Raw genomic sequence first — 22,509 nt, forward strand, 5'->3', positions numbered from 1 at the left:
GAAGACCCGCCACCTCTCATCCGCGGGACGGCCGAGGTCGGAGTTCAGGGACACCCCACGCTGATGAAACCGGGGCAAAGGGCCACTTCATGGTGCGAACGGTCCCATCACGACAGGGAGCAACTCGATCTCGTGGGTCAAAAAGCAGCGCACGCTGCCTTCCAGCCGGCAACGGCGCCTCCGTGAATTCGCTCTGCGGACGCCCGGCCGGGTGTGGGAGCCAAGCGCATGTCGAGGACGCCCGCTGCGGCACTGCTCACGCCAGCCGAACGCTCCGGGGCGGCCGCCAGCGCCCAACGCGCTGGGTCAACCGCAGAGCGCGCGTCCCGCAAAGGCCCTGCCCTCGGGGACGAGGGCGGGGCCCCTGCGTGCCCACGGGTGTGGGACGCTGTCGGCGAGGAAGGTCAGGGACCACGTGCTCACATCCGGGGGCTTCTGCTGGGCTTCCCGTCTGTGCACACACGGAACGTGCCGGGACGGTGACAAGAAACAGCACAGTTCCTTCTGGAGCCTGGAGCTGGGTGGCGGGGGGTGGGGTCTGTGCCACTGGGCACCTTTTCGGTTTGGTCCAAAGTTGAGGTAGGACCCAACCTGAGAGGCACGGGCGGGTGGGGCTCCCGGGGGACGCGGCACGGAGTACCCCCCGAGAAGGGGGTTCCCAGCACCCTGAAAACCGCAGGTGCTTCTCTACTTGTTGCCTAATGCTCACTCTTCCATCAAAGGTATCACCTTTTTTTTTTTTTCCTCGATATATAACTTTTAAATACCATGGGTCGGTCTGAGGAACCATCCGACATCCTGGCGTTTCTGTAGCTGGACGACCTTGACTTATTCATCAGCCGGCTGAACTGTTCCTTCTTCAGAAACACAGTTACCACCCCCAAACTTTCTGATAGCTGCTGTGGCTTGTTGGATCAAAGCAGCCGAATTCGAGCCAAGTTCGATGTCGTTTCCTTCGAGAATTAACTCATCTTTCTGGGCTCGAGAGACGGAAAAGCAACACCTGACCTCATCCGAACCCCGCGGATGTATTTTTCAGCCGAGAAATTTCGAGTTCCACCCGGAGAAGCATCCCCCCGAGTAGCAGCGGGACGGGGAGCGGCACGCACAGGCGCTGTCCTGTGTCCGAAGCCGGCGGACGCCTGGATCGTGTTCTGCTCGTGGCTGCGGACAGGGCCAGCGGCGGCCAGTTCCTTTCCACGTCCCGCCCCTTGTCGACTCCGAGCCTCTTTTCCTTTCCGAGGGGACTGAGTCCTGCGCTCGGGTGTGATTGACGTCGCTCCCCGGGGCGCCTCTGGGCCCGGCACAGCCACGAGCGTCCCTCAGAGTGGCGTCCATGTTTTCTGGAACGGCGACCGTCTGATCGCGGAGAATGGTCTTCCTCCTCACAGTGGATGCAGCAGAAAGAGCCAAGGTATCACCTTCACGTGACCTCAGCGAAGAGCGCAGAGCGAACGCAGTGCCAACCGGTTACGTAAGGGGCGCGCAGAGCTCCAGGTGACGTGGGAGCTCAGGTAGGGACTTTTCACAACTCCGCTCTGCCTCCCTGACATGGGCCACGTACCCTTCTCGAGATCTGCCCTGACGGCCTCACGGGAAGCACAGATGCCCAGCGGTGCCGGCCTCACTTCCTCCTCCTCCTCCTCCAGACACCTGCCGGCCCCGGCGTTCTCTCTCCCCGCGGGAATGCAGAGGGTTGCCGTCGGCTCTGTTCACTGCCGTAGCCCCGTAGCCTACGGGGACCGGCACGGCGCAAAAGCTCATTCGACAGCTGCTGCCAGACGAGGCAAAGTTCCTCGAGAGACCACGCAGGAGTGCAAGATCCGGCGACTCTGAAATCCCACGGGCGCCACTGAACTGAAAACCGTGAACCTGGCCAAGGGCAGAGAGGCCGTCTGACTCTGGCTTCTGCGGGACCCGAGAGGGGACCCGGCCTGCTCCAGACACAGGTGTCCTGGTGGCAGCGATCACCGCGGAAGCCGGGGGCTCGTCTCTCGTTGGCGACTGACCTTCTGCCTCGGCCAGGACCTCCACACGTGCAACATGCATGACGTGCTGCTGGGGTCCGTCCCGCCCCCCGCCCCCCGTTCTCAAAGTTCATTAGGAAACTAAGAATCCGCAGTTCACGATTTCGATTCTGACCACGAGCTTGTCCACCGTGATGACGACAACCACAGAAATCCAAACTCGTCCCACCGTATCCTCTCACGTCTCTTAATTAAAACGAAAAACGCATCGACTTTTAAAAAATACACTGCTGTCTGCCTTTCTCCTACAAGCTGCGTGGAGACAAAGTGAAGATTTGTTCCGCTTCCGTCACGTGGAGCTTGTTAATCAAGGCGTCTGTGTTCCTGCCGCGGACACTAAGGGACAACTCAGATCCCCCCATGTCTGCCTCTGCCTGGCTCCTCCCCTGCGCCTGTTGTTACCCGTCTCCTGACAGGTTGCTCACGTGTCTTTCTGTCATCCTTAGTCTACAGAATCGTGAATCTCGGCCTTCGAGAAAGAAACAGCCTCCAAAAGGCGGGGGGGGGACCCTCCGGTGTCGCTGGCTGGAAGGCGGCTCTGGGAGGCAGCCCCGGGAGGCAGCCTGCTCGCTCGTGGACCGACAGGTCTGGGGTTGGTGGAGGAAGCTCAGAAGCGTCCCCACCATCTGCTGGACACGGGACAGACGTTCCAGTGACTCGAGTGACTGAGGCAGGAGCCGTCCCCACCCCGTCCAAGGACGAAGGAGCACCCCGCCCCGTCACGGCGGGTGAAGCACGGACTCCTTCGGTCCACCCCGCCACACTCACCGCCCCTGTTTTGTCAGGGGGCCTCCAGCACGGAGAGGCGGGGGACATCGCCCGAGGTCGCCCAGCTCCCCGAAGGCGGAACCACACCCATCTTCCCCGTATTCCAGGCAGTGAGAAGGGCGGGGCCCAGCCTGGGGTGAGGGCGGGCCAGGGCTGGACCTGGGGGAGGGGCAGGTCTGCGAACTTGGGGAGCTGAGGCGACACAGATCTGCACTGTACACACACGGTCCACGCGGTGGCTCGCAGAAAGGAGGGGGCGCCGGAGGCCAGCACACAGCAGACAGACAGTTAAAACGCCATCCCCGTGCTCTAGGGGGAGGGGACTAGGGTGACCTCGGGGGAGCAGAGGGCGTAAGGCAGGTGACACGGACTGGAGACATTTTTAAGAACGAGACTCCGCAGGACCTGGCGCCTGGCTGGAGCTGGGGAGCCCGTGGAGGGCTGTTTCGGAAGCCGGGACCGACAGGCTCCAGCCCCGGCCTGCCGTCCAGCTGTCTGACCCCACGTCACCCCGCCTCTCTGCGCCGCGGCGTCGCCACCTGTAAAATGGCCATAAAAATAGTGCCTGCCTCGCAGGGGTGTAGCGGGCATTTCCGCAGCACCGGCGGACAGTGTGGGCGGCGGGGGCGAAGGCGCCACGCGCGGGTCAGGGGCCGACACGGAGGAGCCTGGCGTCCGAGGGGACAGTGACGGAGGCGAAGACACGAGGGCGGACAGACCGGCGGGAGCCGAGCCGTCTGCGGGGCCAAGGCCGGCGTCCCAGAGCCCGGGGTGGGCAGCGGGAGGCCGGCCATGGCAGGACGGGAGCCACCTGGCGCCACGTTCCCAGCCATCACGTTAAGAAGGGGAAAAGGAGCAGGTAATTTTAATGTCAGTAACGTGTCTTACTTGAGCCAACGTATCCAAAAGATCATCTGCTATGTAATCCACATTAAAAAGTGAGGACGTTTTGCCTTTTGCTCACACTCAGTCCCTCCCAAATCTGGTGTGCGTTTTACGCGTTCGTTGACTCTGATGAGCACATCGCGGCGCGGCTCCGGGACGCTCACGGCCTCCCTGCTACGTGGCATTTCCGGAGCACGCAGGCAGCCCTGGCTTTCTGCAGCCGTCTCGGTCTCAAGGTTGGGCCTCACTGTCCCAGCAGCACTGTCCTTGTCACCTCTGTCCTGACGTGGCTTCGGAACAGTCACTCTAAGCACCGCTGGCTCGCTCCTTGCCCTCCCTGGTCTTATCACCGCGTTCATTCTGGTCACTGCAAGTTCTATCTTCGGAAAACACCACCACAAATTCAGCAAAAGCTCCAGGCGCGCGTCGGCTTCTAGGAACGGCCCTCATCTCAACCACGGGAGCTTATCTGGAGCTCCAGGGAGGCGCACCCTCCCGCGCCCGGCCCCCGCCCAAAGACCACAGGAGGAAGGGTGGCCCCTCCCAGGGGCGACAAGCCCTCCGGGGAGGGGTGAGCAGCCGCGCCACAAAGAGTGTCCCACTGGCAGCATCGCTGGGACCTCGCAGGACCCTGCGGCCCACGGCTCCCTCCTGCCACCCGGCCTCACGCACGGGCTCCCTGGCCAAGGCCGGGGCAGAGCCCTGGGCGCCTCTTCCATCTGCCAGGCGCAGCGCCAGGCTCTGAGCGGTCCCATCGGGTCACGCGGCTCCTCTGTGAGCCCTGCATCGGTCAGGACTCCTTCTGTCCGAGGTGACTGACGGGATGAACAATTATCGAGGGGAAAGTTGGGAGGCCCCCGGGGCCTTTCCAGTGGGTGTGGGCATGGGCGTCGCGCCCACCCCATGGCACACACCTGTGGACACCTCGGGAGGCACACCCTGCTTTTAAGTTTGTGATAAAAACTACTTAGGGTCGCCTACAGCCACGCCACCCTGAACGTGCCCGATCCCGTCTGATCTTGGAAGCTAAGCAGGGTCGGGCCTGGTTAGTACTTGGATGGGAGACCGCCTAGGAAGACCGGGTGCCGTAGGCGTAAAAAATTAAAAATAAGAGATTGCAAGCTGACAAGGTCCTCGCAATTTGTGAGGTTAAGCCAAGGGCTGCCTCGCTTAAAAAGAAAAGAAAACAAAAAAAAAAACTTAGGGTCAAAGGGTTCTGGTCACACAGTTTAGGTGGCATATCTCCAAACTGCTACGCTCAGTTGAAAATACTGTTATTCAGATACAGAAATGGATTTTTGAAAAATGTTTGTTTGTTTTTTGAAACATTAACATTAGAATTTCCTCTCGACTCCACTTTGTTCTGGTGTCTTGATTAAAGAACAGACACACGCCCGGCTGCCCTTTATCTCGAGCATTTCAGAGATCTGCCAAGTTCAAGGCTGCTCTTAACCATGATGAGTTACAAGTTAACGATGCTAAGCTACAGGCTAAGTTGCAAATCACTTCCTCGTACCCTCCAGATTGGCTTCACTATATCACTTCGGAGGAAACATGACCTCTTAGGGCTTTTCATCAGGCGTCCTCATAAGATACAATATGTATTTATTATCCGTTTAAAAAAAAAATCAAGCGTACCGACCCCAGACTTATTTTCTCAAACTGTTAGGTTCATAGTTACTCCATGCAGCACAGCAAACTAGCTCCCCTTCTTCAGATAAAACGAGGTTCAGCCCCTGCCTTGTTTAGGGCTGTCTCCTCCACCCAGCGGCATGGCTGGACGTGTGGGAACAGGACACGAGATGACAGTCACAAGAGAGGCTGGGCTGCCCAGCCTGACATCTGAAAAACCTTCTTGACGTTTAACACTTCAGAACCAACCAAAACCGGGTCTCTCCACACGCTGACGGCTCTCCACACTCAGGCTTCCCCGGGGCCTGGCGACGCCATCGCTCATTCCCTTAGCTGGGCACCGAGCCCCTGCCAGCCGCACGCGCTATACCAGAGAGGGGAATGAGGCGGCCACGGGCTCAAGTGGCTCAGGCCATGCGAGCCCCTAGTTTCAAAATTTTCTTTTAAAAACGGAGAGGATCTTTATTTCCCTCAAAATCTATACAACCTACCAAGTGATGAAAAGCTTGGTATTTTACACCTCAGTGATACTGATATCAGCAGGCAGGGCAGAGACCACCGGGGCACAGACGGGGTCGCCCCGAGCCTTGAGGAGGGGCTCAAAGCCCACGGCCTGATGGTGGATGCCGGCGGTCTTCCCAGAGACGCATGTGCAGATCAGGCCCCGTGCACCTTTGGCCTAACTGGTCCCTCATTATACAGCTATTGTAAGGGGAAAGATTTACGCGATGTGAAGAAAAATCAGACTCTACAGCTATCGCGATACATTAGCATTGAGGTTAACGCTGTCCCCATCACGCATCTGACGCCACGACAGTTCCAAAAAACCCACATGGCGAGAAAAGGGGTGTCTCCCCGATTCTAAGAGAAACCGTCTTCTTTCTACGAAGAGACCACCCAAGATCATGACTATTGCACCCCTTAGTCAGGTCAATGGATAAAGCCCCAAACCCAGAACGTGAGACAGCGCCCCGAGGCCGGCCACTCTCCCCGCTGAGAGTGCTCGAGCTGCTGCTTCATCGCCTTCACTGTCGCCCGTGAACCCTTCCTCACGACGCTGACGAGATCCTGGTCAACTGTCTGGTGACAGTACCAAGACCCCCTAAACTTCAACAGTCAGGGAGAGGTAAAATGCCCTTCTCCAGGGTACCAACCTGCCCTACGACACGGGTCCCCCTCCAGCAGGGCCTAAGGCGACGTGTTTGCAGCGAAGAACATGAAAGTCTCACGCGGTTTGAGGCCACAGCAGTCAGTCCCCGCCCCCCCCGGACAGCAGCCCCAGCAGATTACCGCCTTTCTGTTCCCCAGTATAAGCCCAGGGCCTGGAACACACGAGGCGCTCGATACACATTTATTAAAGAAAGGAAGATTTAGAGAAATCTGAAAAACTTGCACTTAATTATTTTTGTAATTATGGCTAACAAGGAGCTACAGAAAATCATGTTAATCTGGATTTTGTTTCTAAAACCATTCGTGTTGATGTTTTCTAAAAATTACTGTTATGATTTAGACGGGTTGCGATCTCGTTTCTCCAGACTTTTGGAGTTTGCAGATCACTGCTCCTGACGACTCTGGGAAGGGGACGGGAACTTTCCGCACAGGTGCCGGCCGAAGGGGGTTACGCTGTTTTCCTTCGCGGCAAAAACTCCGCCGACCGCGTAATAAACCTGCCTAAGGCTGTAAAAGTCAGCATAAGAGCATAATACAAAATAATACGTTTACAGCTAGAGTTAACTTAAAAAAAAAAACAGACGGGGAAAGCCCGGCTCCTCCTGAGAATAGGGGCACCCGCGGGCGCCGGAGCCACAGAGGGCGGGCCCCCGACTCCTAGTGCTCCCCTGGGATAATGTGGCACGAGACACAACGGACACGAAACGGATCCCCCCGCCAGGTCCCCAGCTGCGCTGAAGGGCTCGGCAATTCTCCGGGGAGGCGAGCGCGCCGACCGGCACTTCTGGGTCGAAGTGCCCGGGGACAAGGCCACCGCGTCCCTGCGCACGGTGCCGCCCCCGCGGTGTCCCTTCTCGGCCGCCCCGGGACCGCGCGCCGCAGGCTGTGCCCGCGGGGAGAGCGGAGGGAGGACGGGGGGCCCTACCTGCCAGCCTCCGGCGCTCGGGGTACGCCAGCCCCAGGAGCTTCCGGGCCTCCGAGCGTCCGGGCGCCGCGGGGCGCAGCCGGGAGTCGTCCCTGGGAGTCGCCGGCCCGCGCCGCCAGGCCTCGTCCCCCGCCCGGGCGGCGACGGCCGGGCCGCCGGGGAGCGCGGCGCGCGGGACGCGGGGGGCGCCCGGGAGCCGCGCCCACAGCCCCAGGAGGCGCGCGAGGCCCGCCCCGCGCCCGGGGAGCCCCGGCCCCGCGCCCCACGGCCGGGGCGGCCCCAGGCCCGTCGTGGGCAGCCGGAACGCGCGGTGGCGGGCGGCCGGGGTCCACGCGCGGGCGGCCGCGCCCCGGCTCAGGAGCGGCCGCAGCGGCCAGTCAGGGGACCCGCGCATGGCGCCGCGTCCGAGCCGTGTGCCTGCGACCGCGCGCCCGGCGCGCACGGAGCCCGGGCCGCCCCGCCCGCCGCACGGGGCCGGCGCCCCGCGCGCGCGCCCCGCCCCGGGCCGCACTCCGGGCGCCCGCGCGCACCCCCCACCCGCCGGCCGAGCGCCGCTGCGCCTGCGCACCGCGCGCCGGGCGCGTTTTCGCGCTCCCCAGTCCACCCCCGTCCCCTCTCTCACCCCCGCGGCCTCGCGCCGCGCGCAGACGCGGTCACCCGGCGCCCGGCGCGGGGATCGGGCGCGCGTCCCGCCACGCAGGTCCCGGGGGGTGGGCGCGTCATGTCACCCAGGTCCCGGTGGGGGGCGCGTCATGTCACCCAGGTCCCGGTGGGGGGAGCGTCATGTCACCCAGGTCCCGGTGGGGGCGCGTCATGTCCCCCATGTCCCGGGGCGGCGCGACCTGCCACCCGGGTGCCCGAGCCGAGCACGCGGCCGAAGCTCGGGATCACCGCTGCGGGGCAGCGCAGTTCTGAAAGGCGGTGTCGGGGACGCGGTGGGCGACTCGTGGGACTTAGGCAGCTTTGAGACAGGGCGAGGTCACTTCGTGACGCCAGCCGAAGCACAGAGCACTCGTGGTCGAGACGCTGCGGCCGCCCGGGGTCGACACACTCGGAGCGTTTTGCGCGTTTTAACCGCGCGCAGGAGCAGGACGCCGGAGCCCCGGCCGCGCGCCGCAGCGCTCGGGGTGTCAGGGGACCCGCCTGGGTCTTACTTAAGGGCCGTGTTCGAGGTTTTCGGGGACTCGTTTTTCAGGGCCGGGACTAAGGCCAGGCTAGTGAGAGGCACTCACTTCCTTCGGTTGCCGCGTTTATGGTTTCGGAGGTAGAAAAACACACATCAGTAATCAAAATAAATATTTTAATGCAATATTTTTAAAAATCAAAATTAATGCAGAAAAACCCACGATGAGCAATATATCAGATTTACAGACGTGGGGTCGGCCCCCGCATCAGCAGCTCCCGCATCTCTTCCCACCCTAACCCCGGCCCTGAAAACTGTACTTACGAAGGTGGGCAGTTAGCAGCTGGCCTGGTTTCCCAGTCTGGTTTTTTATTTTTTATTTTTTTGCATTAAATATAATTTCCTTGATTACTGAGACTTTATAGGATCTCCTTAAATTTCGCCCCCAGGAGCGTGCCTTGCTTACCTCACCCTACTTGGGGCCCTGGTAGGTAAGGAGTGTAGAATTCTCGAGGGAAGTACCAATCGTTGAAAGACGATATGGCATTAAATGGTGGTTTAAACGTCCCAGTGGGAGGCACGCCGCTCCCCCCTAGCGAAGCACAGCTTAGGCTAGCCTGTCACTGGTGCCTGTCACCGGCGTCTACATTCTGGAAGGCAGGGTGTAGGTTAAAATCGACACCACTGATATACGAGCAGGCGTGTGCCTTCTGAGGAGACTGCGTTACAAGACTCTGAGCCTCACCCCACGGCGTGCAGCTCAAACCTACCGTTTGAGCCCAGCCGAAGCAATGTCGAAGAATGACATTCTTCCGGTTGGAAAGGGACAATTCTATCTCAAAAGTAACCTTACTTTCTCTTTCTCACTTTTCCAGAAAACTGTTGCCCCTGCCGGGCAGGCGCCGAGCCCGGGCCGGGAACCGAGCACCGGAGGAGAGAGACCCAGGCTCTCGGGGGAGGCGGCGTCTTCGGTGGCTCGGTCTGTGAAAAATCTAGCCTGTCCCTTACCAGTGACGTGGAAGAGCCCGCGAGTTTGCCTGGAGAAACCAAAATTAAAGTCAGAAAGTAAAAAAGAGGTGCGGAAAACGGATGGTGGTGACGGCCGCCGGCTCCGTGACTGTGCGACACCCCGTCCAGTGGTCTGCACGGTAAGCGAGTTGAATCTGAAAAACGCCCTTAACGGAAACAAATTCGAAAGGCAGGATCCGGCCTCCGGGGGGCGTGACCGGCGGGTCGCTGGCTCTCGAATGCCCGAATGCCTCTGAGCTGGAGGAGCAGGTGCACAGCCGACCGTCGGCGCGAAGCAGCCGTCATGCCGGGCCGTGGGGGGCCGACCCAAGCCCCGGCTGGCTGTCTGTCTGTCTGCGGGCAGGGCGAACGCCCAGCCTCGGGCTTCCCGGACGCCGGACGGGCCAGTCCAGGCCGCGGGGATCAGAATTACGGGGCTGAACCCGGAAGAAAAGGCTGGCAGCAGGTGAACTCTCGAGTTTGTGGTTTTGTTGGGGTTTTTTTTTTTTTTTTAACATGTTTTGATAAAACAATGTCACGTTCGGGGACGCCGAGCCGCCTGCTCGGGTCGGCACATCCGTTGCTGAAGCTGCGCTGTGCACAAAGCCTACTCCGGAAACCGAGCAGCGGAAACCAGTCGGAGTGGCCCATGACGCGCCTGATTCACGACCGCCCTCCACCTCCCTTTCCTCCTTCCTGCGAGGCCCTCCTGAAAGGGCCTGTCCCCGGGGCTGCTGTCCCCAGCCCCACCCTCTCTCCCCGGCCCTGCCCTGTCTCTGGCCCTCCCCTCTCCTGTCACCAGAGGGCCCCCGTGCAGCACTGTCCAATTTGCATATACCGGCTTCATTAGTGGGCCATGAAATTAGTGGCTTGTGACCAACGTTAAAAAAATATATATATATATATATATATCTCACAGTACATCACGTGGTTTTTATGAACTACACTCTGCTGAGTCGAAAATGTAATTAAAAAAATTGTTTTGAACATTTCAGCGAGGAGGGATAGGACTTACAGCTGGATGGCATTTGACGAGTGCCACCGGCCAGGCGGTAGTTGTGACACGGAGGACTTCGTCAGGTCAGGGCGACCACGCGTTGGTTCGGTCAGTAAAATATTTAAGGACAATGTAAGGAAGGACAAAGAAGCCCGGTTGTCTTCTGAAAGCCCGTTGACGCTTAAGAGGAAGAGGGTGCAAGAGGGATGTCAGGGGTGTGGGAGAAAACCGGGGCGCGGGGGGTGCTCTTCAGATGCCCCACAAACCCGTTTCTGAGGGCGCGGAAAGGAAACCTCGGATTCTGCCTCACAGAGCTGGACTCGGTGTCAAGAAGTTTCAGGGAAACCAAGAGCAGTATACTTCACTTAGATTCTGAGAACTTGAGTCTAAAAGTGCTTTAAATAAATAAAATGAAACTTCTCAGTGATGAGAAAACGTGTTTATCATTTGGTGACAGTTTAAAAAATGGAACATAAAGTAATGGTGCCCCTCCCCTCACCAGTGGAGTCTGAGATTCACTGTGACCCGGTATGTGTGCGTATGAGGTCACGGTGCGAAGCCCACTTTTTACTGTGGGTTGAAGGGTATGACTTTGAGAGCCTCTGCTTAAGGAACTTTCACGAAAACAAGCAAATCGGCAAACGAAACCATTCTTTCTTGATGCCACGCATCTCCGTCTCCGTCTCTCCCCGCTTCTGTGTCTCAAGAGCAATCTGCACCCCGAGCTCCCCTTTCCACGCCATCAACGTTTTACCTTGAGACGCTTTGAACGTAATGATATAAAACTTGTCTGTGCCACGTAGCGAACAGTTCCTAGGTGCAAACCGGGGCGACCAGCACGTAAGCCAAAAAGCAGGGCACCGCGGGCACCCCACGCCCCTTCCGACTGGGAGCCCCCCACCCACACCCCGACAGCTGTGTTTGCACACAGACCACCACGCGAGGTGCTGTTTGAGGTGAAGGAACTCTGTGCCGACGGAACCGTCCTGTAGGAATGATCTGTTTCTCGCCATTTACGTCGGCGCCCTGAAGGGGCACCGATGTCCTTGCTTGTAGCTCTCTCCTGTCCGTTTTTTCTTGTGCTGTATCGTTATGTGACTCATCGATAATGCACGTATCCATTCACGCATTTACTTTGTTTCCAGCTTCGGGGACGGATAGACGATGCTGCCACGGACACTTTCGCGGACGCGTCCTGGCGGATGGCCGCGTGCCACCTAGACCCTGCAGTGGGTTGAAGGTAGCGGGTCTCCCTTCCACTTTGCCGGGTAACACCAGACGCTTCTCAAAACAGCTTACGAGTGTACGTGCTCCCCAGGGCCTGAGGGTCCCGACACAACAACACTCAGCTTCGGGTTTCACAGGTGTTGGTCTGGCGGTGTGTAACGGTATCTCATTGTTTTAAACCTGCACCAAGTTGGGGAATTTTTAATTGTTTATTGGCCATTTGGATTTATCCTGTGAAAAATGTATCGTGTGCTTCTCTTTATTCCTTTTGCCTTTTCTCCCCGTTGACACACTGATGGGTAGGGATTCTTCGTGTATTTTAGAATTCTGAGGCTGATCTGTTAGGCACTAGTCTCGGGGGAGATGATTTAAATGTGAATGAACACAGTTTAAAGCCATTCAGTGTCTGTCACATGGTCCATGTTTGGGAGGCTCAGTAGCTGCCTGTGGCTGGCAGCTGCCTCGCCAGACGGCCGAGGGCCGCAGGGCACGCCCGTCCGCACAGCACTGTCTGCGGGACGGGGCGGATGAGTGGGCTCTCCCGCCGCACGGGGCGGCGCTGCTAGCTCGTCACCGTCACTCGTGTCCCAAGTGTCTTCCCGCACTCGCAGCCTGTCTGTCATTTTTCTACGTAGTTCTTTTGATGAATGGATGTTTGTGAATTTAATCGATCTTTCCCTTTTTGGGTTAAGGCTTTTTGTTTCTTCAGAAATTTCTTTCTATCCCAAGGTTATAATAATAATAGTCTTTTAACTGGTTTCTATGGCTGCCTTTCACCTTTCCGTCTTTAATGACCTGAAATCGACTTTTGTGCATGGCGAGGCAGGGTCCACGTTCACTGTCCTGCTGGAGAGCCAGCCGTCTCGGCGCCAAGCGAAAAGCCTGCCCTTCCTCCATCGCGGTGTCGCCTGTCACGATTCGTTCCGATCACCTTTCCACTTTGCAGTTTCGGGGCAGGGTCCATTTCCATTACCCAACGAAACGGCTTGTGCTCGGCTCGGCAGCCGCCTCCCCACGAGATCCGAGGCTGTTCTCCAGCCCCGCCTCGGTGCGCTGGCACCGCCGACCACCCCTCCGCCCTGAAGGGCCCCCCGGCCCCCGGGACAGGGCCCACCCCGTTTGCTCCCTGTTGGCTGCTCCTCCCATCTGGCCTGGAAACATTCGAGGTCAAGCCACAGCCTTGGAGTTGCATCTCCCGTCACTGTGTTCCTAGCCCTGGCGAGCACATCTCTCGGGGCTGGGCAGGGGCTAGCGGGAGGGTCTGACCCAAACCGCAGAGCTTGGGGGGGGGGCTTCTGGACCTTCCTAAGTGCGAGGAACGGAACATCGGCATGCACCCCCTGACACTGAGTGGGGTGTCTGGCCTCCGTTGCTGCCGGCCGCAGACATGTCAACTGCACACGGGGGCAGCAGCGTCACAGAACGGACGGGCCCTCGGCGGGTGGCGCATGAAACCCACCTGAGCTCCAGACTGTTATGCGAACCAACAGATTTCCTTATTTTTAAAACTTTCTGTCCCCGGTGGCATCCAGTGCTCGTGAGCGCAGCCCCCAGTGAGCACGGCGGCCCGGGGCCCCCCGAGGGCCCCCATAGCGTCCCCCTACGGTTCCCTCACGAGCCCCTCACAATGGACAGGTCCTGCCCCGCCACCCCATGGCTCACGCTGGACACGTGGGTCACCCGGCACCCCCCCACCACGTGTCCAGACAAACCCACCTCTGAAACACTCCTGCGACTCGTGCCCTCTGTCTCCACTGTGGCCCACCCAGTTCCCGTCACCCCCCTCTCCCAGGACGGCCGCGACCTGCCTCACTCTCACAGTCTGTCCCTCGCAGCTGCCACTGGGTTCTGAAAACCCAGTGAGGGGTGCACTTTGTCTAGTGGACGGGGCGGGGGCAGTAGGTGGCCTAATGGTCTCTCGCTGCACAACGGCCCCAAATGACACCGAACACATTCGTTCGTGTGAGCCGGGCATCTGCGCAGACGCCGCCGGACGCCCGTCTCAAGCCCAGCCGGGAACCGCCGTCCGGACACCGGCCAGGGCCGCAGCCTCGGCGGAAGGCCCGGCCGGGACAGGGGCGGCGCCCGGGCTCAGTCGCTTGGCTGGCGGCAGGCGGCGGGTCCTCAGGGCTGTGGCCGCAGGATGCTCCCCGTCTCCGCGCAGGGCCCGGCCCCTGCAAACGCGGCGGCTGCTCTTGCGTGTTGCTTCCCTGGTCCGCGGGCTCCGGGGCCCCCACCCACCGGGGTCGAAGCCGACTCCGGACGGCACCCAGAGCCCCGCCGACCGCCGACCCTCGACCCCTCACGCTGAACCCCGCGTCACGGCCGAGGGGGCCACGTCCTTCCCGTCCGGGGTCCGGGCCGTCCTCGCCTGCGCTCTGCGTGGCCACCGCCTCCTTACCCTCCGGGTCCCGGCATAAGCGGGACCCCCTCTGGGAGGCCTTCGAACGCCCGACCTGAATGAGGTCCTGGGGTGAATTCTCCCGCGGCGTCCCACGCAGCGCTCACGCCTAACTTGGGGCTTACGGGCTTACGGTGCCGGCGCACGCGGCCGATGCCTGCCTCCCTCTGAACCACGAACGCAACCCAGGCAGCGCACCAGTCCTGTCAGCCGCTGCGTTGCCACCCAGACACTCACGTGCTTAACGTAAAGAGACTTTTAGGAATTTCAGTCAATCGTAGGAAAGTAGCAAAGCTGTGCTTCAATAGGTCACATCAACGAGGAACGTTGCGTTCCTCCAATTCTATAATGAAATTTTCTGTTTACAACAAAGCAGTTTCAGAACCACGTGGCTGCTGCGTAGGCGCCGACAGGATGTGGGTGCGGGCCCGGCACGGACTTAACGGACACTTTTTCTAAAACATGCGACTGAAGGACAAGTTCAAGTACAGACCGTTTTTAATCCACTTACTTAAATACCAATCTGGGCAATAGCAAAATTAGAAGCCTACACACTCAACTTTTTTATACAACCAAAACATTTTTAATACACAAATCAAACAAATGAAAAGCTAGTAATCCTGTTCTCAGAAGCTGGATCTCGAATATAAAAATGTTAAATTGTTTCCTGCTTTGTCTCCATTCGTCATTTTCCTGTATCCTAATTTTCTTTTCCTTTTGGCCAGTCTACTGCTAAATCAAAATTACAGTCAGATCGGTCAGTCTAAGGGATTTCCCGCCCCCCCTCCCCCATACACACGGCAGAAATTTATCCCTGTGGGTCGAGAGGACAGCACGTCCTGAAGTTTCTTTACTCCATGTTGGGCGTGGACAGATCGCACAGCTTTTCCGGGGTTTAGACGGTGGCATCGCCCGCCCCGTCCACGTCACAGGACCGCTCTGAAGATGAAGGGCGGCAGGGGGCCACCTGGGCGCCTCGAGGACACAAACACACGGTGTGGCTAAGATTTGGGGGAGCTGGGAGGGGCACTCCATACAGTCCAAGCACCCCACGTGAAAATTTAGTTCACAAAAGAAAGAAGAGCTGACCGTGCAGGTCCCGAAGAGCTGGATCGGCAACCACGAAGCGCACACACCTGATGGGCGGTGTGGGGGCCGGCCTGGTCCACTCTGCGCTTAACCAACGAATTCTGCACTAGAAACAAGCACGGAACCTGCAGATCGGCCCACATCGGCGACGTTTTCGCTTCCTAGAATGATTCGATTTACGGATTTCATTATTTCGGGCACTGTGCCACACAGCCTGACGTAAGAATTCATTTATTACAGGCGAGACACGTTAGGGTTCTAGGCTTTACCTGCGGACGGTGTGGAGGGGGTGCTGTCTGGCTGAGCTGCCCAAGGATCCTAGATTTTTATGACTAAGAAATAGTTCCTACGATTTAGCACCTTAGGCTCCAGTAAAGATTGCCGTAGAATTCTAGAGTCTTCCTATTTAATTTCCTGATACTTCTGGTGTCCTTGCCAGAAAATTACGTATTGAAGTACATTTTAAAAATTCTGGCATCGTTTAAATCTTTGAATGAGTCCTTTGTCTGGAATTGTTCAGCAAATAGTTTGAGTCAAGTAAATAGCACAGTTCTCAGGCCCTTTTGGGATTTCAGAATGGGGTCTTTGAGGGAAACTGAAGCGGGGTCTTACCAGCTAACTCTAGATGCAAAAAACACGCTGTCTCGGGCCTGCGGCCGGCAATCCTGGGCGCCCCATAGCGCTGAAGGCTGTCGGCGGCCACGCGCGGGCCATGAGGCGCTGTGACCACAGCGAGCCGGACAGCACACGTGGGCGGAGCGGGGCTCACCCCCGGGCTCCTGCGGGCCCCAGAGCTGGCGGTCGCCCTGAGACAGGAAGCTGCGACCACCGCCGGGCAGACCACACCCACCTGCCCTCACATTTTAAATGAGATGCCCCCCCTTTTTGTGTGGAAACTAAATACATTTTAATAGAAAAACAATACAAAATAACTCTTTTCAGAAAACAAAAATATTTAATCCTTTCCCCACAAATCAGAACTGCTTCCTCCTGCGAGCAGGTTCGGAGGCGTGCACGGGGCTCGCTGCTGTTTCCCAGGGCGGCGGTGTCGCTGCTGTCCTGAGCTGGCAGCTGGGAGCTGGGAGCTGGGAGCTGGGACGTGGGCTGGACGACCTCGCGGAGAAAGCCACTGCGAAAGCCACGTCTCTGAAAAATGCTCGCTTGGAAATGCGACGTTTTCTAACTTTTGACTTATCGCTTCGAATTACTTTCATTTCTTTAGCACACCCTGTCCTTTCGGGGGAGACAGCCGCTAACAAGCGCAGCCGCGGACAGAACCCTCTTCGCCACCATCACGGCCAGAGCCCGAGGCCGTCTCCGCCAAGCCCACCCGCTTCTACAGACGTGGCGGCGGCAGTGACCACTCCGGCACCCAGAAACCCTCCCTTTCTCCCAGGACACTGCTTCCAGATTCTCTGAGCTCCCCGAACCTCAAGATTCCCAGTGTCTCAGCCAGTGCCAGGAGCGCAGCCGACGGCCGGGATCAGGGACGCTGCCACGGCTGGCTTTGCTGTTCTCAGTAACGACATTTGCTATAATTACAATTACAATAATAAAAACCCTCTTCTCTGTAATTGGGAAAGGAGAAGCTTTGGCCAGGGCGAGGCCTGCGCCCTCTCCCAGGCCCCTTCGGCTGGGGACCGTGCCCGTGACCCCGTGGCGCCCGTGACCCCGCAGCACGCGCCGTCTCACAGCGGGACGTCGGCACGGGCTGGAGGCGCTCGCACGGGGTCACGGTGGGGTCTCGGCGAGAACGCGCCGCCCCACCCCAGAGCATCTCGCTGTTGGTGTCGTGTTCACCTGTCACCCCGTCCTCCCCCCAGTCCGTCGACATCTGGGGGCCGAGTGGGGGGGTGGCGTGCTCAGGGCGTGCGTGCGGGGCTGGGGTCAGTGCTCCTGGCTGTCCTGCGTGATCCCGGTCACCAGCAGCAGGTTGCAGGCCATGAACTGCACGCTCAGGACGTTGCTCATCTGGCCGGTGTACACGCCCACGAGCTCCCCCGAGGAGCCGTCGGCGGGCGCGCTGCAGCCCGTGCTCCTGATGTCCCACACGCGCACCGAGTTGTCCATGGAGGCGGACGCCACCAGGCTGCTGTCCGGGCTGAACGTGAGGCTGGTGATGTTGTCCGTGTGGCCCCGCAGCTCCTTGTAGAGGGTCCCTGAGGCCAGGTCCCACAGCTTCAGGCGCTGGTCCTCGCCGGCCGACGCCAGGTACTTGCCGCTGGGCGAGAAGGCGAGCGCCAGCACGGGCCCGCGGTGGCCGGTGAACAGCCGCACGGAGCTGCCCTGCTGTGCGCTCCACAGCCGGACGGTCTTGTCGCTGGAGCCCGTGGCCAGGTAGTTGGAGTTGGGGTGGAACCGGACGCAGTCCACGTCCGCCAGGTGCCCCGCGTAGATCCGCAGCGGGTACGTCCGGTCGAAGGACCACAGCCTGGCCGTGCGGTCGTGCGAGCCGCTGGCGAAGTACAGGCTGTACGGGCTGACGTCCAGGTCCCACACCGGGTAGGCGTGGCCTTGGTACAGCACAGTGTTGGTGAGGCTGCCGAGGTCCCAGTACCTGATGGACATGTCCTCGGAGCAGGAGAGCAGGCCCGAGCTGTCCGCGAGGAACCGCGTGCTGTACACGGGCCCGCAGTGTCCGCGCAGCACCTTCATCTCCGTGCCCGCCGCGTCGACCTCCTCCTGGCAGCGCCGGGGGGCGGCAAGGAGACAAGAAAGACAGGTTTAGTGGTCCGGCCCGGAACGGGGACCGGGGGCCGCGGGCGGGCGCCCTGCCGGGAGGGAGCGTCTGCCCCGAGGCTGACAGCACCTGTCCTGGGGGGACCCATGGGGACGGCCTGGAGCCGGAGCCGCCTACGGTCGCACGGCTTCCCAGGAGGCCCCCCCCAGCAGACACCGTGTCGGGGCCCCGCGCGGGAACGCAAGGCCATCGACCAGGGACGGCCCCGCGCCTCGCTCCCAGGCTGAGGCGACAGACCGCACAGCTGACTGCGGGGGGCTGCGGCTTTCCCCGGCGCCCCTGCCGCCGCCCTCCGCGGGGTCCCTTCCGATCTCTGCCCAGCTTCAGCGCCTTCGCCCACGGCGAGTCCGTCATCCGCCGCGCGGCAGGACGCGGTCTCACTGTACGACCACGGGGGGCTGTGGGCCAAATGAACCCCGGACGTGTCAGAGCTAAGGGGGACCCAGGGACGGGCGCTCGTCGACACGGCACGCTCGGACCCCGTGACCGGCGCGAACGGCCGGCGCCCGCGAGAAACTAAGACGAGGTTCTACACCGACTCCCTGGAGGGTCAGACACCGTCCCAAAGCACAGGCAAGACACGGATCCAGAACCACCGCGGACAGAGCCAGGCGACCCACGTGGCTCCCAGGACCAACGGCTGTGTGTGGGGGACGGAGGGGACGACAGCCGCGGACGGCCCGGGGAGAGCAGGTGCCCCTGTCCCCGCAGGTACACGCTGTGCTCAACCCGCCCCTCCGCGGCCCTCGGGCGGGCCCCCCGACACCACAGTGGCTCCCACCGGAATTCAGGACCCGAAACGGGTTTCAACGCGATGCTAGAATGAGGAACGAGGGTCCCTAAACCGATCGGCTTTGCTGGCTTCGAAAGGAGCTTTGCTCTGACACGGGAAAAGGCTCCCTTTCAACTTCTGCTCGAAAACCGCTGAATTCGAAGCAAAGCAGATGCTTCCACGGAGGACACGCTGCGGGTGAGGACGCACGCGATGCGTGTGCACACGCGGAACGGCCGCCGCGGGCCCACAGCGCAGCCGAGCGCCCGAGCGGGGTCCCTGCTGTTCCCGAGACTGTCCGCGACCCGCCTCTCGACGAGGTCACGGCGGCACCCTGAGGTCTCCAGAGTGACTCGCTGCTCTACACCAGGAAGTCTGCGTGAAAAGGACCCCACGGAGGAGCGAGGACCCTCTGAAGGGCCAGGTCACCGCCCTGAGGCCGGCCTGTCCCTGCCTCCCCGGGGGCACCTGGCCGGGAGCTCAGGGACGGAGAGGAGGGCGCACCGCGTCAGGCTGGCACGTCCCAAGGGCCGTGACGACGGCGGCCCCAAGCCTGTGCGAAGGCGCCCGGCTGATGTGACAGACCAAGGAACGGAAACCCACACGTCCCTGCTGGACGCCTCTGTCCGCTCTTTGCCAGGACCCCGGCCGCGGCCCAGCCGAGTCCCACAAGGGGAGGACGCCGTGAACTGGCCGCTGGGTCGCACGTGTCCAGCCGCACGGACAGGACAAAGTCCCAGGCCCCTGACAACGGACGGGGCCCCCTGGGAACGGGCGCGCCTCCCCGGGGCTTTGTACGTGAAGAGAATTCGCATAATGATACAGCGCATCACGTGTACCATGAAACGTGCATAAAATAGAAATCTAAAAAGCAGTATAAACAGATCTTCGAATACTGTCTGATGCACCTGTCACTTGCAGACTCTGCTTTAGACTGCGGAGCCCCAGGAAAGCTCAAGATGGTTGTGGACACCTGTCCCTGGACGGGACGTCCCAGTGGCTTGGCGCGCGTGGCCGTCTGCCCCAGACCAGGAGAACGGGGTCTGGGACCGCAGGGGCTACGGGGCAGGCAGTGCCGCAGATCCAGTCTGAGGCAGCAAAACTGGTAGACAAAACTTAACGCTAGCTGAGGACCTTTCGGTTACTGTTTCTGGTTTTAGAAACTGAGACAGTCGCCTATTATAAAGTCCACTCCTTCGAGTGTACAAGTCGATGGTTCTCAGTTCATTCACAGAGTTGTGCGACCGTCACCACCTTGTGGGAACATAACATCTTCGTCACCTCAAAAAGAAACCTGTGCCCACTGGTGGTCACGCCCCAGGCCCCGTCCCCAGCCCCTGGCGGGAATGGACCCACCGTCTGTGTCCATAGATCTGCCCGCTCCAGACGCTTCCTGTGAAGGGAACAGACAGCACGTGGCCCTTCGTGACTGGCCCTCCCCCGGCATCGCGTCTACAGGATTCACCGCATCGAAGCATCGTCACGTCATGTGTGTCCATTCCTTTCTATGGCCGAATGACATGCCATCGTACGGAGAGACCCCGTTCTGTTTATCCGCTAATCGGCTGATGGACATCTGGGCTGTTACCATATCTCGGCTCGTAGAATAGTTCTATACCTCCGTGCGCACGTTGTCACATGGATGTACGTTTTTGATTCTCTTGGTTACGTACCTGCAGGTGGAATCGCTGAGTCCGATCACGGCTTTGAGCGCCTACTGTTAAAATACAACATTTCATCCACTAAGTGATGCAGCGGTTACCGCAGCACAGAGGTCAGAGCAGAGGCTGCGGACAGATTCGGTCTACACGGTGCTTCCTCACGCCCTGGTCCAGCTGCTTCGCCGTTTACCTTCTGACCTGCTGGGCTCCTCCAGGCACGTGAGTTTGTGACCTTTGGATTCAAGGTCTAGATTTGAACTGTGAATTCCACAAGGAAAGAAGAAAGTCCCAATTCTCACTGAAGAAACATTAAACGACCAGAACTAATTTACACCTTTTGCTTTTCCCCAAATGCTCTGTGTCAGAAAACAAAAAAAAAACTGACTTCCCCCAGCTGCTGTGACAAAACGGGTTGGGGTAGAAATCTCAAACAGAAAACCCCCGAAAACAGAAGAGGGGGATCTCGACTTCAGTTCTAAAGTTTAAAAAAAAAAAAAAAAATGCTGGTTCTCCAGGAAAGCGGAGGCTGGAGTCGCTGCGGTGCCCAATGCAGATAGCAATGGACAAACCAGACGGAGGCTTAGACGGCGGCCCCTCCGACATCCTCTGCCGTCCTGCAGGTGGACGGCACCGGCCGCCACCCGCTCGGCTGTCCAGCCTGGACACAGATGTCACCTTCGCGACCCCATCGTCAGCGACAGGCTCTCGCGTCACCTCCACTGCCCGACCCTGGCTGGGCCACCGCGGTGTCCCGTGACGTGGCACCGTGCTGCTTCCGGTCAGACCCCCGACTCCAGCCGTGTTCGGTTTCTCTCGGTTCCCAGGATTCAGGCCATTCCTCACTTCCGGTCTTCACCCGCTCGTCCACATGGCCGGGGACCGCCACGGGACAGTCGTGGGGTGTTTTCAGTCTCAACGTTTTCTGTTTTGGTCTAATGTTTTGTCCATCTTTGCATCTGTTTTTTTTTGTTTTTTTTGTTTTTAATGCCTACAGCGCCCAGTATTCCCAAGTGGTCTCCCATCCAAGTTCTAACCAGGCCCGACCCTGCTTAGCTTCTGAGATCAGACGTCAGGCTCGTTCAGGGTGGCACGGCCGTAGACCATGGACCGTGGCTCCACTGGGGTGCGAACCCAGGACCTTCTGTGTGTGAAGCAGACGTGCTAATAACCACGACACTATGGAACCACGTCCTGCATCTGCCTGTCTTGCTATCTTCCTTCATATTAATTTTTAACACCTAGAATAATCCCCAAACTCAATACTGTCAAAGCTAATAAGGTCAGTAGAAATACATATTTTTTGTATTTGCAGACAACTGAAAGTAAATTAGGGCAGCATCTCTCAGTCGCGTGTGAAGAGCCCCGAAGGCTGGCACTGTCTCCAAGAAAAAGAGGAATTTCAGAATTCAAATACGTGTACACTGAAAAGGATTTCAGGAATTCTGTAAAATTCTAGAAATCAAAGTTCATACACTGGAACTTAGCCTCTTTACCCATCGTAACGATCTCCTCTGATTGTACCGTCGCGGTTGCAAGAAGCAAAAATTCAAAGACACACAAACTGGAAGGTGAACAAGAAAACAGGAAAGGAGAAAAAGAGCTTAATTTGTGCAAGAAAATTCCTGATGTCGCACCAGCAGCTCGGAATTGACCCGGGTGATTTTTAAAACTCCTTAACTTTTAACCCTGTGCAAAGAATTTCCATGCAAAGTAAGCCGAGGCACAGCTACCTGAACCTCAGCGGTGAGGCGACAACATTCCCGCCCTCGGCCCTGTGGGGCCACCCCAGGCAGGGGTGTTACCTGTGCGACGCTCAACTCCTGACCCCCTCGCCCACGTTTTTTTAAGGCAGTGACTCTCAGGGACCCAAAACTCAGGCCGCACGGCCTGCCCTTGTCGACTCTCCCCAGGCGAAGCAGACAAGGGCACCACACTGACTGAAGGGTGACCGTCAACTACACTTCTGTGCACTTCCCAGAAGAGGACCCGGAACTCAAGAAGCCAGAGGACTGCAAAATGGCACCGTATTTATCTCCAGGCAGGTACACACTCACGCAGGAGCTCGCCGTACACACTCACGCAGG

At 59.1% G+C, this 22,509-nt stretch overlaps 2 protein-coding genes, 1 non-coding gene and 1 pseudogene across 6 annotated transcripts in view; 1 reads left to right on the forward strand and 3 right to left on the reverse strand.

Annotated features, from left to right (window-relative positions):
* Nucleotides 1–7,818, reverse strand: part of ABCB10 (ATP binding cassette subfamily B member 10) — a 31,673-nt gene extending 23,855 nt beyond the window's left edge. The window contains exons 1-3 of the mRNA XM_039850342.1: nucleotides 7,408–7,818; nucleotides 6,821–6,979; nucleotides 1,629–1,733 (exon numbers count right to left, since the gene is read on the reverse strand). Of these exons, the coding sequence (XP_039706276.1) occupies nucleotides 1,629–1,733; nucleotides 6,821–6,979; nucleotides 7,408–7,801 (658 nt within the window). The 5' untranslated portion in view covers nucleotides 7,802–7,818. The remainder of the gene's footprint in view (nucleotides 1–1,628; nucleotides 1,734–6,820; nucleotides 6,980–7,407) is intronic.
* On the forward strand, nucleotides 4,656–4,774 carry LOC120592689 (5S ribosomal RNA). Its single transcript, XR_005650189.1, has one exon. It is a non-coding gene; the product is annotated as a 5S ribosomal RNA (ribosomal RNA).
* A 6,825-nt stretch (nucleotides 7,819–14,643) lies between the features above and the next one.
* TAF5L (TATA-box binding protein associated factor 5 like) overlaps nucleotides 14,644–22,509 on the reverse strand; it is a 26,702-nt gene continuing 18,836 nt past the window's right edge. For all 4 annotated transcript variants that reach the window (XM_039850397.1, XM_039850399.1, XM_039850400.1 and 1 more), the window contains one exon: nucleotides 14,644–17,934. In XM_039850397.1, the coding sequence (XP_039706331.1) occupies nucleotides 17,140–17,934 (795 nt within the window). In that variant the 3' untranslated portion in view covers nucleotides 14,644–17,139. The remainder of the gene's footprint in view (nucleotides 17,935–22,509) is intronic.
* On the reverse strand, nucleotides 21,411–21,526 carry LOC120592704 (uncharacterized; annotated as a pseudogene).

Source organism: Pteropus medius, unplaced genomic scaffold, assembly GCF_902729225.1.
Source record: "Pteropus medius unplaced genomic scaffold, Ma_sr-lr_union100, whole genome shotgun sequence".
NCBI classification, from domain to species: Eukaryota; Metazoa; Chordata; class Mammalia; order Chiroptera; family Pteropodidae; genus Pteropus; species Pteropus medius.